Raw genomic sequence first — 19,657 nt, forward strand, 5'->3', positions numbered from 1 at the left:
GAGCTGGCAGAGGGGAGAGTCAGTCTGCTGAATCCTGCACACCGGCCTGTCATGGGGGCATAGGAGTCTCAGAGCAAAACTGGATTACTTCTGCATGTGGAAGGAGACATAAGAGCCCATCCGTGCCAGTGAAGGTGGGTGGGGGCTTACTGGTTGGCAGGGACTGATTAGAGCAGCTGTAGAGGAGAGGTGAATGGATCTGTGATGACAGGCTCCTCGGCTCGCTGCACCATGTTATTCACTCTGGGTGGAGAAGGAACAAAGTTTTACGGGAAAGCGCCAGTAGAATAAGCTGGCAATCCCATACCGGCCTCCTCGCATTCCCTTCCTGCAGTGTTATGACAGATGAGTCAGTGCTGTGTAAACGTGGACAGAGTTTACTTATTTACTATGTGCGACAGAACTAATTCACACCGCTGGCCGGAGAGGGACGATTTGCACGTACATAAGTAATGCAGTGACCGTCATGTGTCTGGCGGGGATTTGTCAGGATTAGAAAGTTTTTGAAATATTTTTGAATTCTTTTTCTTCCCCAAATATTTACTGCTTTCGACTAATTTCTTTCCATTTCCTCCTCTAGAGATGTCTGACCTTTGCCGCCTCTGTTCTTCTCAACTTCAAGGATCACGCCGTAAATGGCTCTTCCGGGCCTCTGGATCTCTCCCTACCTTATTCTCGCATGTCCTTGGGACTCCTGTCCTCCGCAGTCCCCCTGGAGTATCCTCCAGGCCTGGCAAAGGGAAAGGAAGCCCAGAGGATGCAGAGTTTCTCTGTGGAAAGTGCTGCCACTCGCTTAACGTCTACCATCGTTATGACCTGGTTTTGTCTCGTATGCGGGAGCTGTACGAACAGAGGTCCACTTGTTTAGCGAGTGAGAAGGAGAAGCTTTCGTTTAACTTGCGTACCCTTCATGCCAGGGCCTGGGGCCTTCCATTACCGGAGCACCATGTGTATCGAGGCTCTTACAATGATCTCAGTTCTGCTGGCTCCTGTAAGTCTCACAATAATTTGCTTTCTCCAGGATACCAAAACTCCTATTCAACTTCTTCTTTTCCTGACCGCCTGGGGTCTTTCCGCAGTTCTTTGAGTTCATTGTCTTCAAAATCCTACCAACATCTTCTGGACCAAGACCGCTCCTTGTGGGAGCACGAGAGCTGGTGGGATGACCCCTACAAGGGCTGCTCCAATTGCATCAAGGGTGAGAAGTGTCATTCTTGTTCCTCCTGGAGAGTTTCTGATGCCAGTTACGAGTCGGTATGTACCGTCCCTCGCAGAAGGAAACACAGCAGAAGAGCAGATGACGGCTCAAAACTTCCAAGGAGCAAATCTTTGGGAAGTTTTGGTGGAGAGAGCAACAGCAGTAAGGGCTCCCTCCTCTCCTTATCGGTGTCCTCTTTGGATTCGCTTTCTTTAACGGGTGAAGAAGTGGAAAGTGTGTTTTGGAAAGAAAAGTCTCCTTTGGCTACATCTCCTCCTTCGTCATTCTCTTTTCCTAAACCTGTATTGGGAGATGTGTTGAAAAGCTTGAAGGAAATTAAGTACAGTCCAGTTAAAACACCAAAAAGGAGCAAGATACCTGTCAGGGGTCAACAGAGGGCAAGGTCAAATAATTTGGTCCAAGATCTAGAAGAAGACCACTATGAGAGGCCACAGATTGTAGAACCAGTCGGAGACGTGGATGCATACATGGTAATCGGACCTGAGGTACGTAATAGTAGTACCAGTGAAGAATAGAGTGGACCATGTGCCAATGATGGGTCATGTGGGTAGTACATAGGTGGGTTCATCTGCCTGCCCAATTATCGTTATAGTTGCCCTTTACAATAAAATACAGATGCCTAGGGTGTGCCAAGACAATAACAAACATTACTCAAGACAACCTGCTCATCAGGTATCATGAAAATAAGGGTAGGTGACGCTCCACCCTGCACGGTGCATTAAATCTGTGGCATTACATGGGCGTAATGGTCATGATCATAACGGGACACCGTTTTATAACTGTGACACTAAAGGTGGCATTTTGACAAGTAGAGGTACCTATATACTTGCAGTGCATGATGAGCTAGTGACTAAGGCATGAAGGATTTAAGAGGGATTCCACCTGCATCGTATACATATATACGATGATACAAGAGGTCATGTACCTATATAATATATTAATCACAATGAGGCATCACCTGCATCATAAATCCGGGCCAAACAAGTTCCCAGAAATGTTCAGAGGAATCTAATATACCTAGAAATTTACTACTGATGCCTTTCTGGGTTGCTTCATGACTTTTATTGCTTGGCCCTCCATTGAGTCAAATCAATTCCTGGTGTGTGTGTATGAGGCAGAAGGGATTTTGAGGATTTCCACCTTCATAGTGTTAGTTTTATAAAGCTGGCTATACATTTTAAAGGGGTTTACTGGGACTTGACTATTGATTTCCTACCCTCAGGTTGACTGTTGAGAGTGTCCATCACTCGGGATTCCCGCCGATTGAAGTGAGTGCTGCTGTCAGCTCAGCTTATACGAGCACTGCAGCCTCTTCGATCAGCTGACTGGCGGGGATCCCAAGTGGTGGGTAGGTCATCAATAAGTTAGTCCTGGAAGACCTCTTTAAGACAGTGATCAGCTGTAATGCAGCCTATTGATCGTATATGCGATTGCTCATATGAACGATCCCACCAGCAACAGTAAAGAAAGTTATCTGTGAAGGAAAGTAAAAGGTCCAGAGTGGTGTGATAACCTAAAAGAAGGAAAGTCCACTTTCCCACCTCCACTCTCGTTCTTCTGGTGGCTGATTGCCCGTTGGTCTTTGCTTTCAGGTGAACATTCTGACAGTCATGTGACCACTTCTGCAGCGGTCCAATGACTCTGTGTCAGGACATGCACCTGGAAGTAAAGACCAGCCACCAGAGGTGGGAGTCGGGGCAGGTGGGTGTTACTACTTTTATGGTTTTAGGCTAGGTGCACACTAGCTGTAAGTGTGATTTGTGTTTTAGAGGCTTGGGCACAATTCGCATAACACCGCACACGGACACCAGTCTGTGTGCTGTCTGATATACAAAGACAAGGCACATTGACATTTCTCGTCCATGTGCATATCCTCAAGGGCTTTAATGAGACTCTGTGTGGTCCTTGGAATTCCATGGACAGCACATGGCCCCATAATAGGCTAGTGTGCTGAAGGCCTTCAAGAGAAATTTGACTAGCATGGCAAATGATTGCTGAGGTTTTGCAGATCATGCCACATACTTGCAATTACTTGCCAATACTTGCTGAAATTTTCCTACCAATATATTAGGTGTTTGGCAGACTGTAGTCTGCTATTGCAAACTATTGTTTGTGTTACTTTATGAAGTAATGGTTGCCCGATGTGGCTGGTTCATCCAACCACTATCATCTACTGATATGATAGTAGAACAGCATCCCTAATGGTGTTGCTGAATGGGACTATAACTTCGAGCTCCTGACACCAAGGAACACGTCGTAAGGTATTTTAGGAACTATATAGTACAGTGTGTTTCAGCCCTCTCTAGGGTCTTCATCAGGTACCAATTGGTGTCAGGAGCTTCAGGATATGATCCCATCTAGCAGTGGCATTGGTGATGTCTTTTCTATTATCCTATCATTCCACAGAAAGGGTCTGAGATGTTTTGGATGACCCACACACTCCCGTCCCACCTTTTCATCATGGCTTGAAACTGGTGGCACCAGAAAACTGTTACATTCATAGAATATTTGGTGATCATTGGAATTGTGCCCAAAGGAGCACAACTCCATTAAGTGAGAGATTATGTACATCTTGTCCATTTTTTGTTGTTGTTCTTTTACTACTATCTCATGTTTTTGTTTCAACCCTGCTGGAGTGCAAGGATATTCTGTATTACGTCATTTATGCTCCCCTTAATATATGCAGTGAAAGCTCTCTAAAAAGGCCATTCTTCATCTAGACCAGATTTTCCTGTGATGGAATATAGATTTCCTTATAGCTTGTATATTGACCCTTCTTCCTTGAGATGCCCATCATCTCTTACAGCAGTTTTGAATGCACATATTACAGAGGTTTCACAGGTGATGGATAGGACATCGGATGGGATAGATAAAGGAAGATAATAGAATTCTCTAACATATACTCGTAGATGCGAGCGCTCGCCTAGCAGCATTGGGTCATGTTTTGGGTCTCTACTCTAGGAATAACTCTAGACATGAAGGCTTGCGTGTACACAGGTTGAGATTATCACCTCTTTTCATTGAGTAGATTATAACACGCCTTAAACACCAATTGAGGGATTAGAATAATCCTTCACAAACCATGTTAGCAGCCTATACTTAGATGTGTCGTCCTGCATCCAAGCTGCATTGATTAACATAACCTTTGATTTGTTCACAAGGAACCTGTCACCAGGTTAATGCTGTCTGAACCACGGACAGGTATGAACATTGCGGTCATGCATGTCCTATTTTGAAATGCTGCCGTGTTTCAGAATAGCTCTATTTTGAAAATCCAATCGGAGCTCCAAGTTATGGTGGCAGTCACCTGCCTGGGTCACCTAGAGTGACAGCTGTCTCCCTGTTAGTGCATAGAGAGCTGCCACTCTAGATGATGCGGGCAAGGAGTGACCGGCGAGGCACCGCACCCTTGGCACAGCTCTACTTGGAGTGAATCCTCAAGGAATGTTCATTCTGAAATGCTGCAGAGTTTCAGACGAATACATAAATGTCTTCAATGTACATGCTGGTCCTGAGATTCAGCTTTGGGAAAGCATGAACCTCTTTAAAGACCCCGTTAGAATTTTTTTTGGAACCTTAAAGGCATTGTCTAGGATTAGAAAAACACGAAACTTCCCTACAAAGATAGCACCACACAGGTCATGTCTGGTACTGCAATTTCAGTTCAACCACAGCCCATGGACCGGTGTGGTGGTGTTTCTAGAAGACAGTAGCTCATTTCCTAATCCTAGATTACCATTTTACTTTTTTACATATATTATCAGCTTCATATTCATGTCCTGTTTGTCTTCCAGGTCTGCAAGACACAAGCGTCTCATTCCCGCCGTATCCAGGAGACCCTGAGCTGGCTGGGGACACAGCTGAAATTGGCTCAGAGTGGTGGCACCATTTCAGGGCAGCAGGTAATGGTTCAGTGTGGGGAGGACCGCTGTCACAATAGTGGAATTATTTATCAATGGTCCCTAAATACAGAACAGGACTGTCATAGTGCTGTGTGATCAGTACTGGAACATGGTTCAGGTTGTGCAGTACAGACGAGATCCCTCTCTTTTGGGTATGGCCAGTTAGTAAGTGGAGTCTTGAATGCTTACATGATTGCCTCTTCGGACATTGTGAAGGAGCAGAGATTTATGGTGGTAAATAGGCCCAACGAAAGAGCATTGTGAAACTGGTTTCTGCATATTCAGTCCATGGAGAAGGGTACTTCATCTCTGCTCAGTGGAAGTTCTCCATGGCTTAGTCAAAGATGTCCAGTCCTCCTTGTCTGCTGAAGTTCAGCCTGCCATGCAGATGAGTTTTTGCTATACAGCCTACCTATTTTTACATAAACCGGGTAGAACATGTGGCATTTGTGGGCACAGACATCATTGGTGAAACACTTGCTCAACCTCAGTATTCCTCACTTGAATCTCTTAGAACGTACAGATTCTCCTTGAGGAGATCCAGCTGCTAGGGAGTCTTTAGGGCAAAGCACCCTGGGGAAAAGTATGTGCAGATACCCTGTATGTCAATGTGCAACCCTTTTATAGAGCACATGGGTGTCTGGTTTGGCGGATAAACCATATCTTAGTTGAAGGCTTTATAAAGGGTCAGACCTTGATTTACAGGATGGCTACCTATAGGTGGCAGTTGTCTATCTCCTTGAAGTGGTTCTCCCATCAGATTCAACCAGGGTTGCCAACTGTATAAAAATTTCTTTCAGAATAGGGGACTTTTTTCAGGTGACGGTGAAAAATATTAGATGTGTCTGGATTTTTTTTGAGTCTGGGGGTACTATTAGAACTGTAATTATCCTTCTTTTATAGTTCAGGTAATAAGCTCATGTCAGTATATTGAGCTATAGACCTGTATTACACAGTATGCGTTTCTGATGTGTCCGGGAAAAAGAAAATGTTGGCTGCCCATGATTTTTGAATAAGTTGTGCAGGAAAACAAATAATTCAACTTGGCAACCCTGGAAGCAACTCCTTCAGTATACAGCTTCTGGGGTGAGCAGCTGATTGCCCCTCAGATCTCCCCCTCTCTGCACCCCCTGATAAACAACTGATTTTGCACTTGCTCCAGCTTTGGTGTTACTTTGGTTGCTACTTTCCTTCTAGGACCAAGTAAAAGAACAGCAAGAACTAATACGAGAATTGATCAAGAGACTGAAGTTCAAGGATGAAGTCTTGGAGGTAGGTGATCAGGGCAGACTGTATTGTCAGTTGGTAGATTGAATAATGACCCTTCCTCATTGGGACTTGTCCTCTTCCATGTAGGACTCTCTGACCCTGCTGCTGACTCTTCCGGTGGCCAGTGACTCATCGGAGGAACTTATTACAGACTTTGTTGAGAAGTTAAGAGCACGAGAAGAGCAGATAAAGGTGATGTCCAGTGTCCTCCATGCCCCTGATAATATTTAACAGATGCCAACACAGACATTAGTTCATAGCATGATCATATTTGTTTCATCCTGATGTCTCTTTCAAAGCTGTGGAGTCACTGTGTATATGCATTACATTACTTATCCTATACTGATACTGCGTTGCATCCTGTATTACACTCCACATCCACAATTCTATATCCTTCAGAGCTGAAATCTCCCAGTATTCTCTGGGTATTTCTTGTCCATACAGAGTTACCTCTGCTAATAGGCCTTCGTTACCTACCCCACTTGATTGTAGGAGCTCAGATAAGCTGTTGGCCATGTGTTAGTGGGAAAGTATTTTAACTGTTCCTGATCATAACCACCAGCAGACGTGTGAACGCAACCGTATAACAGTAAAACCTCTTGGTGGTCTAAATCTGGTTAAGAAGATGAGGAAGGAAGGAGTGGGGTTGCACTCCTATTATGACCATGTGAAACCATCTACAACACTCCATAGGTTAGTGGAAAATGGGAATCCAGCCTTATATAGTAGGTCAAACCCTCCCAGCAGTTGTTGTACTCTTATATAGTAGGTCAAACCCTCCCAGCAGTTGTTGTACTTATCCATAGATCCATATCTTCATCTTCAGGAATGCGCCCACTAGGGCAATGTCTAATATACTGACACTATGACCTATCTGAGCAGAAAGAAGGGGATGAGTTGGCTGAAATGAAGCGCCAAGGAGAGGCAGAAATTGCACATCTGAAGGAAGGCTTGCGAGCGAGAGAAGAGGACATCACACAACTGTCCAAGGTTTTGCGTGGCAATCAGGACACTATAACAGTGAGTGATTCCTCAGGGCGGTCCTACGGTTCTAGGATTGGTTCTCCTGCCTTGCAGCACTGTGGTCTTAGCAAATCCTGTTAGACAATCATTGCATGAAGTTTGTATGTTCTTTCTGGGCTCATATGGGTTTCTTTTGGTTTCCTCTTCTACACCAAAAATGATACTAGCTGACAACCAATGTGGCCACCATTGTAGATCCCACAGGGAGCCAAGTTTTTCTAGAAAATTAAACAGTAAATCTGCCTATTTTAGCAGTGATGCAGAAACGAGGACCTGCTTCCTCATAATTAGACTTCTCCACCATTCAGGACTCTGAGTGGCAACACTTTTTAGAGTGGTAATTGCACCCTGATCGGTTGTCACCCAGTTGTTCTAGAAATTTTTAGAATGAGGATACCTCTGACCTGTTGCAGAATATGTAACAGTCTTCTCCTCCATCATCAAGGCTCTACGTGACATATTGGGAGAGAAGGACTTCACCATCCAGAGGCTGGAGCTGGCACTGGACTCTGCCACTCGCTCTGCAACCTCTCAAGATGCTTTGCGCCTCGCTGCTTTGCGGGAGAAAGATGCTCTGATTGCAGCGGTACAAGGAGCCCTGAGCAGCAGCAATCAAGATGTTGAGGTGAGTTTGAGCAGCATACCAACTGTCATACCTTTTTATATAAAATATCCTCTGTTTTGCTCCATGATATCACCTTACATCATAGATGTCTCTCCCATTGCAGGCCCTCGCAGATTCTCTTTTATCTCATGGACTGGATGACTTAAGTAGCTCAATTCCTGGACTACCTGCCTCTAATCCTCTAGTATCCCAGCTACAGGAGAAAGGTCGACTGCTATCTCAGGCCCATGCAAACAATCAACGTCAGAGTGTTCAGCACCAGCGAGACATCCAGGATCTATTGAATGCGCTCAATGAGAGCCAGTCACTGCTCCAGGTGAGTGAAAAGGGCTCACGCCTCTGACACTGCAATATAGCTACTGTAATACAAGAATATAACCACTATAATACTGCCCCCTATGTACAAGAATATACCTACTATAATACTGCCCCTTATGTACAGGAATATACCTACTATAATACTGCCTCCTATGTACAAGAATATACCTACTATAATACTGCCTCCTATGTACAAGAATATACCTACTATAATACTGCCACCTATTTGCAAGAATACAACTACTATAATACTGCCCCCCCCCATGTACAAGAATACAACTACTAATACTGCTCCCTATGTACAAGAATATACCTACTATAATACTGCCCCCTATGTACAAGAATATAACTACTATAATACTGCCCCCTATGTACAAGAATATAACTACTATAATACTGCCTCCTATGTACAAGAATATACCTACTATAATACTGCCCCCTATGTACAAGAATAAAACTACTATAATACTGCCTCTTATATACGGGAGTATACCTACTATAATACTGCCACCTACAGTATATACAAGAATCTAACTACTATAATACTGCCCCCAAGTACAATAATTATATGTACTATAATTCTGCCACCTATTTGCAAGAATACAAATACTATAATACTGCTCCCTATCTACAAGAATATAACTGCTGTAATACTGCCCCCATGTACAAGAATGTAACTACTGTAATACTGCCCCCATGTACAATAATTATATGTACTATAATACTGGGGACACTATCTGGCTATAAGCAGCCAGGGCTGTGCACATGCTTCAGGTGGTGTTCAGACCTCTTCCTCCTTGTCTGCTGTAAGTAAAGTATTAGGCACTCTGTACTGTAGTAACACCGCCACCCCCTCACCGGTTCCTGCAGCTGGGAATTTGTGAGCGTGTTTCACATATGAATGATTTCTAATAGAATCTGTGCTGGTTCAGTGAGTGTATTATGAACTGCATGATGCTGGGAGCGCAGGCCCTGAGTCAGCTGGTAGCCGGAGGCCCCTCTCACCCCTGCATGGGACCAGGAGACGGGTCTGGATTTATAGGAATTGGTCAAATGCAGTGATCATGGTTTGGAAGCCCCATGTAAGCGCCAGGTCTGAGAGCCGCTTATATTTGCAGCATAGCTAAAATGGGAAGTGGGTGGGGCTAATTGCTGTTATACAATTTTTTAAAAAATTTTTTTTATCTATAATTATGGAAAATGGACTAAGAAATTACCCACAATTCCCTGCATGTGGAACTAATGTATTGGCTGCCACATGATGGAGCTGTTGTGACCTCAGGGGAATACTGATCTACTGTTTATTCATCAGTCAGTTGCTCTTTAGCTCTGCTTCATTCGGGCGCAGCTATGATGAGGGACGCCAGCTTAGCTGCAATGATGATGGAGTCTGGTAGTCACAATCCTACCTCCTACTTTGCCCTCCCTCATGCTTTACACTGCAGCTCTGCTTGTTCAGAGTTGCTGCTGTGTAGAAGCACAAACTCAGCAGGAAGTTAATGCGTGGAAGCTGAGAGCCGTAGGTTGGAGGCCATAGAGCATTCCCCTTCGTTATGTTGTGTCCTATGCCTCTATGTAATCTACTACAGATCCACCATAACCTTGTCCTTCATCTTCAGGAACAGCTGCGGCATTGTAAGAAGCGGCTGCAGAACGGCGCTCAGGAGCAGAAGACGCTGCGAGAGGCGCTGAGAACGAAGGAGGGTGAGCTGCAGGAAGTGAGACTGAAGCGCAGCACCAACCAGCACAAAGTCGATGCCAAACTACTGCAACTACAAGAATCTGCCAGGGAGAGGGACCAGGCTACCAAGGTAAGGACCCCTGATGCTGGCATCCTCTGTGAGGGCACACATGCAAGTGTCTCTGCACCCTTAACTACGGCTAGCTCCACCTTGTGTTTAGATCTAAGATGACGGTCTCTAAACACAGGTGGATTCAGGAATGTCTGGAGGCTGGGGGAGCTCATGGACTACAGATTTGAATGGCGCTACTAGGGGGAGTTCAATGTACACAGATACATATACAGCCACCACTAGGGGGAGCTCAATGCACATACGTATGGATTTAGGCAGACAGCACTAGAAGTGGCTCACTGTACAGATATATATACAGCCACCACTAGGGGGAGCTCAATGCACATACGCATGGGCTTATGCAGACACCACTGGAAGGTGCTCAGTGTATAGAGATTTATACAGCAACCACTAGGGGGAGCTCAATGCACATACACATGGACTTATACAGCCACCACTAGGAGGAGCTCAATTTACATACACATGGACTTATACAGTCACCACTAGGGTGAGCTTACTGTATAGAGGTATATACAGCCACCACTAGGGGGAGCTCAATGCACATACACATGGACTTATACAGACACCACTATGGGCAGCTCATTGTACAAAGGTATATACAGCCACCACTAGGGAGAGCTCAATGCATATACACATGGACTTATACAGACACCACTAGAAGGTGCTCACTGTACAGAGATGTATACAGACACTACTAGCTGCTGCTCATGGACTACAGATTTATATAGTGCCATTAGAGGGATTTCACTGCACACAGATATTTACAGATACCACTAGGGGGCATTCACTGCACATGGGCGTATTTGCAGAACTCGGAGCAGGCATCCGCCTCCGGATTATGCCGCAAATACTGTCCACAGACCTGCTATGGAAAATCGCTTTTCCATGTCCACGAGCAGAAGTCAATTGCGATTTTCTTCAACCCCCCCCCCCATCCCCCACCCCCTCCTGTTCGCGGATGGAAAAATGCAGCATGTCCTATTTCAGCGTGGATTCTGCGTAGATGGCTTCCATTAAAGGCCATGGAAGCTGTCTGACCCGTGGCCCTTCCACAATGATTCCACGTGACCTCCTAGAGACGCTGCAGCAATTTCTTTACTGCACATGTGCGCTGCCCGGCACATCCGTAATACAGAAGAGATGACTGCAGACAGCTACACATGGGTCACCGGCTGGGCACAGAGTCAGATTCTGCTACGGGATCCCGCATGCGGAATCTGACCTGGCAGTGTGCTTTCGGCCTAACGGGAATTCATAGTATACAGATGTATGCAGACACCACTAGGGGGAGTTCATAGTATACAGATGTATGCAGACACCACTAGGGGGAGTTCATAGTATACAGATGTATGCAGACACCACTAGGGGGAGTTCATAGTATACAGATGTATGCAGACACCACTAGGGGGAGTTCATAGTATACAGATGTATGCAGACACCACTAGGGGAGGACTCCTTACACACAGTTATACAGCCACCAGTAAGGGGAGTTCATAGTACACAGATATATGCGGCCACCACTAGGGGGAACATGCTGCACAGGGATTTATACCGCCACCACTCTTATGGTTCAGAAGTGGGTGATCTGTGAGAACCTCATCTCCTTACTGAGGTTTACAATGTAATCTTCTAGTCCCAGACACTCTCCAGGGGCAACTTCATTCACTGTATATTCATGCAATCCTCCGTCAGGTAAATGCTTCAGCTGCACACATCCCTCTCCTCTGCTGATGGTTTGTTACAATGTATCAGTCTGGATTTCAGGCTATTTAGCTCACACATGATTGTTTGGACTGGTTACAATTGTAACAAAACCTCAGTTGTGAGAAGTATCACTCACATGCAGGGTTTTAGCCTTGGGATAAACCATTACATTCTCTGACAGCAAGCAGAGATCCTAGAAATAACGAAGTGAAACACAAACTAGATTTTTTTTAAATGTGCAGAACTTGAATCATGTGATCAGTCAGCCTGACTTACTTCCAGCATCTGTTAGCCTAACCGTTACTTGTCTTCTAGAAACTGCTGCAAGATGCCGAGAGCAGAGACCAGATGATCAAGAAGCTTCAAGAAAGGCTGACCTTGGCAGGGGGCATGCGAGAGACGCTGTGAGGTGAGTGAGGGTGTCTGTTATGGTGGTGCTGTGTGGCACTAGCTTGGCAGTTGGCACTGGTTGGGTTCCTGCTGCATGTCGGAGACACAGTGGGATGGCATCTTGTGACATAAATGTATTGTGCAGGTGGGCATGGTTGTAACCTCGCCGGTCTCCGATGGGTTGGTAATAGATACAATTGTTGTAATTCCTTACAGTTGTGTCGTCAGACCCTCACATACTAGATGCGACAAGGAGGAATATCTTGAATAAGGGGCGTTTATTAATGGATTGAACTGATCTTTAAATCAGTTGACATATCTTGCGTTTTTGTGCTAATTTTTAAGCTACATCATGCCTTTATACTCCAGTCACATCTAAAGCTGCATTCAGAATTCTGCTGGCAACCATGTGAAAGCATGCTTTTATTCTTAGATCAGACTGTCGTAATGTACCTGGTGTAACGTGCCACAGCAGGGCAGGCTCTGTATAGCCTATGAGCCAGGAGATGGCAGCAGTGAGATGTGACGTCCTGCTTTCTAAAAAAAAGCAAAAGTGTGGTAGGCCACACTGCTGGTAGCATACACATTACAGAGGTACACCACGCTGCTGGTAGCAATACCCAGTGCAGAGGTACACCACGCTGCTGGTAGCAATACCCAGTGCAGAGGTACACCACGCTGCTGGTAGCAATACCCACAGTGCAGAGGTACACCACGCTGCTGGTAGCAATACCCACAGTGCAGAGGTACACCACGCTGCTGGTAGCAATACCCACAGTGCAGAGGTACACCACGCTGCTGGTAGCAATACCCACAGTGCAGAGGTACACCACGCTGCTGGTAGCAATACCCACAGTGCAGAGGTACACCACGCTGCTGGTAGCAATACCCACAGTGCAGAGGTACACCACGCTGCTGGTAGCAATACCCACAGTGCAGAGGTACACCACGCTGCTGGTAGCAATACCCAGTGCAGAGGTACACCATGCTGCTGGTAGCATACCCACTGTAGGGTGAGAGGTGACCCAGTACTGAACATTGTCATAGAATGAAATTAGCAATTTGTAAAAAGAAGCTCTCCATCTGTAGGGGAACCTTTGCTGTTTTGATAGACAAACAGTGATAAGGCTACTATTGTGCATAATATGTCATGTGGATTGATCGCTATAGCCTCCTCCAGCCGCAGCAGTACAGGCACTGCTGTGTGTAATGGACAGTGAAAGAAGGGACAGGAGGAGATCTGGTGCTGCTGAATCAAGTGCAAATGATGCCGGGAGCCCAAGGTAGGTAATAGCTGCCACATTTGAGAACCTATATGATACCTTCTGTGGCCTACCTGGTACTGAAATGTATTGTCCATTAAAGTCATTACCTACCTTCACCTCCTGCCATTGTCTGCACTTGATGAGTAGCGTTGATCATCCTCCTGTTTCTCCTCTAATTTCCAATTGAATGAAATTATACAATTATGGTTACTTATAGCTGCCACTAGGGGGCGCTCACTGTGTTCAGATTTACACAGCTTCCAATGGGTTCACTAGTAGTATGAATCTATAGGCAGAGACCTTCCCCCTAGGTCCTATTGGATGTGTTTTTTGCAGGTGGGCCACATGATCTCATTCTGTACCTTTGCAGGAACAATGTTATTATATTTTTAGATGACTTGAGTTCACAAAATCTTGGGTTACATCATCCATAGCCTTTATTTTTGTCCTTGTCTTTGCTTCCAGATTTGCTGCTTTTCTACTTTTTGGATGGGATGAAATGTGGGCATTTTAACACGTTGTTTACCAGCTGGAGACTCTGAACTGGGATCCTCTCTCTACTGGAGATGGGGGCCATCATGTCCGGAGTAACTTGGGATCATTGGTCAATGGAAAGAGACTACTAGAAATATTTGTGGTGGAATCTGGTGATGAGATATCACGAGGTCAGTGATTGGACGCAAGTTTACGGCAACGTAAGGGAATGGTGGGGGGAATTGCAAGTGTAAAAGGCTGGGATTGACTAGGAGGGTCGGAGATTTGTAATTACAGAAGGTTGTAGTTTGGTCCGAGGCTGCTCATGATTATTATATATGCTTAATTTCTTTACCTTTTGCTGGGGATGTGGGTCGCGCCTGGAGATCTTCTACTCCAGATCATTATATTTTTTACATTAGGATGGTAAGAAATTGGGGTTTTTTTTTGTGTGTGCCGTATCTACTCAGTTGATGTCCTGCAGGAAGACATGGAGTACAGTCCAGACAGAAGAGCCCAAAGTCCTGATCTAGTCTTCTCAAGCTAAGATGGGACAAACTGGTTGACCTTTCTTGATCTGATGGTCATGACTTCTTTGGGACTGGGAAAAAGTGTCGTACCCTCACTGGATCTTCCTCTAATAAGTTACCGGCCATAGAAGCCATTTGGGCTACATAGGTGACATTCGGTCTTCGTACTGCCTGCACTCCTCTACTATGTGGTGATATGGAGGACTTTACTACATCAAGACCACAACTCTGGATGTAGGGGATTGCTGCCGCTGGTAGAATCCACCACTGTTCCCCAGCAGACCTGGTGTATTGGTCGTATTTCCATAGAAGCGGAGACCATTTATATGATCACAGCCCCAGGACTATGGGCATATGTCGGGACCAGACCATGTACTATGTCATGGTTCAGGGATCACTTACTTTAAATTATATGCTAGAATGGGAGCGGAGATGTAACTAATGACGATTTCTTATACTTGTGTTGCATTTTCTTATTCCGATATTGCTCAGGTCTTGGCATTACAGAAGAGTACTGGACATATTTAAGGTAGCAAATGTCACCTTCTATCTCAGCTCCTTGGATGCCTGAGATATGAGAGGTACAGAACATTCGAGTTGACTAAAGTTGCTCCCATGTTTTCAGTGGTGTTTTTACAAGTTTGGTACAACATCATTGAACACCAACTACATCTCTTGGACTCTGTCAAAAGGGGTTTTACCACTAAAGACATTTATCCCCTAGCTACAGGAATGAATGAGCCGCAGTGATCCAAAGAGTGGTGCATACAGAATGCCTTATGAGTAAAGTAGTGGGCATGCTCAACCGCCGCTCCATTCACTTCTACGGGCCAGAGCACATTGTTCTCCTTTCGTGCAATAGAAGTACATGGAGTGCTCCCTTCATAGGGGGCGTTCAGATTGTGCTGTTATCAGGATCCCTGGGGTCCCAGTAGTCAAGAATTTGTCCTCTATTCCCGGCACAAGGGATAAATGTATGTAGTGGTAAGACCCTTCAAGCGACCCTTCATGCCTAGAGAAACAAAGATGGCTGCACCGCTTCATTGACTACTTATTGCACACTGTGCATTAGTATAAATTATAAACATAAGACCGTACACCTACATGGACTAACCAATGCTGGCCTGTCAGTGTCCTAGACAACCAATGCATACTAATACACAGTGTGCATCAGGTAGTTCGAGAAGCTGTGCAGCCATCTTTGTTTCTCCAGATCCCTTGAATAAGGCAGATGGGAGGATATTAAAGAGGGTGGTAGAAAAATGGTACTGCTGGTTTTTTGTTTTTTTTCGTAAAGGGGGTGCCACTCTTGTCCATTGCTTTAATAGAGCTGAATTGCAAATACCAGGCCCAACCAAGGGTGGCACTTTTTTTTTTTGGAAGACAGCAGCCATTGTTTTCTAGTGACCCATATTTCAGGGGTCTTAAAGAGTACCTGCAGAGACCCCAGCTGATATGAAGAATCTGCAGTGGTCACCTGAGCACTGTGTCCCTGCAGCTGCCTTTGAGCTGCTCTCGGCAACTGAAAATACACACATAGACATCTGAGTTTGTCTGCAGCTGCCGAAAGGAGATGATAGCAAAAGGGGCAAAGGACTCGGGTGAGCGCTGCACCCGCTTCATTTCAGCGATCAGTGCGAGTCTTTGCACCTGGACCCTCACGGATCAAAACTTTGTCATTCTGACTTGTGAAAAGTTTTTAAAGTGCAGGTACTTAAAGATTTTAGTGTACAATTTTGATCAATGTTGACTATGACCGTTCTGATAATGTAGAATACCGTATGTGCCTTACGTCAGGGTTTGTCTGGCTGGCCTTACCCTTAACACCATACTTGAATATCATATGACTGTGCTTCCCCAACCCATCACTGCCATGTGCCAGGCCACCCCACACTGCCATCTGTTAAGTTCCAAGTGGTTCAGGGCTGGTATCGGGGATAAATAGTTGGGTTTATTAATTGCCGTGGTATTGGCACTCCACGCTTTCCTTTTAGGAGCAGTGGGGTAGATTACTGCCATACCACATCCTCCCATGTTTTATTTTGCCACAATTGGAAGACTATAGACTAGCGCCATCACTGCCAACCAGTACGTCTTAGTCTATAAACCATTTGTGTCAGGCAGCGTTTCCACCATGTTTTTTGCTATGCTGTGGGATTCTGTCACAACTGTGAAAACAGCACTGCGATGGAATCCCCAACCAACCATTCACTTGCGTTATGAAGTGGGCATAACTGTCTGTTTTAAAAGGGTTCCGTTAATTTCCACTATATTTGGGGCATAGAATAAGTAGACTATGTTATTCTATACTTGAAATAGAATGGAAATGAATGAAACCCTTGTAAAATGGGCACCAAAGTGGAGATTGTATTTGCTCAGGGCTTCCATCACAACACTGATTTAAGCAGCTGTGACTGAATCCCACAGAGCAGTGAAAACCACTGTCTGAACGCTCCCTTATGGAGCTACCTCATCTCAGGAAATAAATGGGTATATAGTCGTATCATGTACTGGGTGACCCACCTGCCAGTCAGTGGCTGCCTCTACACTGCCGGCCTGTCTGCCATAATATAGGCAATTGACTCTATTAAACTGCTGCCATTAATGTATGTAGTAATTCATGTTTTGAGGATGTAATAAGTTATGATTCTGTGAATAAAATGTCTATATTACACAAGTGATATCCTATTATTTTTCTTAATACAGCAAACTGGTATGTTCTGTATTAAAGTGTATAAAAGCAGATATTCTAGAATGTTCCACATAGACCCAGTTCACATTTTGCTGTTCAGTAAATTTCAGGGTTTCCTCTTAAAGAGCATCAGATAAAACCTTTTATGGATATCAGAGAATTCAGTTTTCTTGTAGTACCTACTCCCATCACTAGGTGTCCCTATAAGTAAAGAAGAAATATTGATGAATTCCACCATTGCAGGATTTTCTGCTGCTGTTGGAGAAATGATTCTACCAATATAAACTACTATTATCCAGGCATGGCGTTAAAGGGGTATGCCAACCTAACACATTTCCCGTCTATCCACTGAATAGCTAATTCTGTTTTATACTGGAATACCCCTTTAAGACTACTTAAAGTCGCCTCTGCAACATCATAATGTATAATAAGACAATGAAACATTTGATGACTTATTTATTAAACTCTTATGAAAATACTTTTCTATAAATCTCTAGACCATATACAGCATTATATACATACCAAATAGGATTTAGAACATATAAAAAAAATCTATATGCAGTAGATGTGATTGGATATTTCCACATAACGTACAAAGTATTATACACACTATAAAGTGCATTCCAATGGAAACTTTTTGGCTCATTCTAGCCCCTAACCTTTTGGCTTAATTTTGAAGATTCTTTTTCTTTAAAGGGGTGGTCCAGTTGTAAACTATTTATGACCTATGATAGCCCATCAATAAAAGATCGGTGGGGTCTGCCACCCAGGACCCCTGACAATCAGCAATATGCTGGGTCAGTATGTCAATACAATAAACGGATTTTTGCAGGAAGCAGACAGCTTGGTTTCCTCTGCAGTGGCTAGGCTTGATATTGCAGCTCAAGTTCCCATTCACTTCAATATGATCTGGGCTTGCAATACCAAGTGCGGCCCCTACTGTGAGAACAGAGCTCTCTCTCTCTGCTTCCTGCAGAAATCAGCTCAGTGCACAAGCACCGCAAACTGCTGATTGGTGGGAGTCCTGGGCAACGGCCCCTCCGTCAATTTTCTTTTGATGACCTATACTGCTACTAGGCCATCAATAATTTACAACTGGACAACTTCTTTAAATGCTACTTTGGTAACTGGAGAGATTCCAGACACTGAATATAGAAGCATTAACGCCAACAAGCAGATGTAAAGGCACTTAAAAAATGCAGAAATAGACAGATCTCTGGTGTCACCTTTCAGGCTACATTCAAGCAGCCATAATATGCTGCGTATTTTAGCATCTATATTATAGTTATAGAACCAAAACCATCAATTTGATAAATGATAATTCTAGCCCCATACAGCCACCACTAGGGGGAGCTAACTATATAGATTTATGTTTTTACCAATAAGTTGAATAAATCTGAATGTAGTGAGCGCCCCCTAGTGGTGACTGTAGTTAGTGGGATAGCTCTCCCTATAGCTCTGATGTGCTCACAGAGGCAGAGCTCTATAGTTAAAGAGGAATTCCATCCGAGTTACTTTTTTGATGTCTCATAACCAGTCAAAAGTTGAACTTGGATCTAATACCTCATAAAGAGATGGTCCCAAGAAGACATCCCTAACTCACTTTTGGCTTCTATCACACATATTCAGGTAGTTGTGCCTTCTAGTAGAATGCTAGACTGCATTATTGTTTCAAAATGGCTGTCTTTAAAATAAAGAAATAAAAAGGCAGGGGAGATGAAGCAGCCATAGTCAGTTATGAGGTCACAGAAGGATTAGTCACACACTGTGACAGATTCTCCTCTCTCATATTGGCCACACAGGAACTGCCTAGAGTATTGGCTGAAGGCTTGGTAAAACGGTTGACACATGACTGATAGGGTATTCAGTGATCGCCCACCCTGGAGGGAGTGCTAATGTGGTCAGCTGACTTCTCTCCCAAGCTGCTTATTCCCATAGAGAATCTGAAACTAGTTGTGGCCAATTCCTGTGAATCAACGTGGCTGGCGATAGAGTCTTCAAGGCACAGTTAGATGATTGAAATGTAAACAACATGGCCACCCTGAAATCTGAGGAGGACACTGAATAAAACAGAATAAAAATATTACAATAATAAAATGAGCTATGATCCTCCACTGGCAAATTAACTTATTTCTTCTTCTTCTTTTTGCCCTCTGCTTCAGGTGGTCTGTTTTTCTTGTTTAGGATGGACATCAGAGACTTGGGCATGTAATATGGCTTCTCTGCGGAGCCGTCATTGCGTTCTAAGTCTTCCACTGGGGAAAAAAAAGGGGGTGGTGGAGTTAGGGTAAATGGCACACCATCCCAGAGTGGGTAAGTCGAATAGCATCATAGTGCAGCAGGTCCAGGTATCTGCAGAACATCTGTGCTGGTTCGTTCCTAAGGCCTCATGTCCACAAGCGGGTCGGGTTCTACATCGGAACCGGACCGTG

At 44.5% G+C, this 19,657-nt stretch overlaps 2 protein-coding genes across 2 annotated transcripts in view; one reads left to right on the top strand and one right to left on the bottom strand.

Annotated features, from left to right (window-relative positions):
* LOC136580473 (golgin subfamily A member 6-like protein 4) lies at positions 1-15,205 on the top strand. Its single transcript, XM_066581061.1, has 11 exons — positions 1-134; positions 581-1,704; positions 5,014-5,121; positions 6,319-6,393; positions 6,478-6,582; positions 7,273-7,410; positions 7,859-8,038; positions 8,142-8,354; positions 9,976-10,167; positions 12,190-12,283; positions 13,995-15,205. The coding sequence occupies exons 2-10, from the start codon at positions 583-585 to the stop codon at positions 12,280-12,282; spliced, it is 2,226 nt and encodes a 741-aa protein (XP_066437158.1). The 5' UTR covers positions 1-134; positions 581-582; the 3' UTR covers position 12,283; positions 13,995-15,205.
* A 2,459-nt stretch (positions 15,206-17,664) lies between these two features.
* SLC44A4 (solute carrier family 44 member 4) overlaps positions 17,665-19,657 on the bottom strand; it is a 70,669-nt gene continuing 68,676 nt past the window's right edge. The window contains exon 22 of the mRNA XM_066581062.1: positions 17,665-19,480. Within this exon, the coding sequence (XP_066437159.1) occupies positions 19,353-19,480 (128 nt within the window). The 3' untranslated portion in view covers positions 17,665-19,352. The remainder of the gene's footprint in view (positions 19,481-19,657) is intronic.

Source organism: Eleutherodactylus coqui, chromosome 10 (assembly GCF_035609145.1).
Source record: "Eleutherodactylus coqui strain aEleCoq1 chromosome 10, aEleCoq1.hap1, whole genome shotgun sequence".
Taxonomy (NCBI): Eukaryota; Metazoa; Chordata; class Amphibia; order Anura; family Eleutherodactylidae; genus Eleutherodactylus; species Eleutherodactylus coqui.

Bases quoted from the DNA above. Each gene is read 5' to 3' on its own strand.
- LOC136580473 (XM_066581061.1), top strand. From the start codon at position 583: ATGTCTGACCTTTGCCGCCTCTGTTCTTCTCAACTTCAAGGATCACGC. The intron at 1,705-5,013 runs GTACGTAATAGT...TTTGTCTTCCAG, and splicing joins ACATGGTAATCGGACCTGAG to GTCTGCAAGACACAAGCGTC. The intron at 5,122-6,318 runs GTAATGGTTCAG...CTTTCCTTCTAG, and splicing joins GCACCATTTCAGGGCAGCAG to GACCAAGTAAAAGAACAGCA.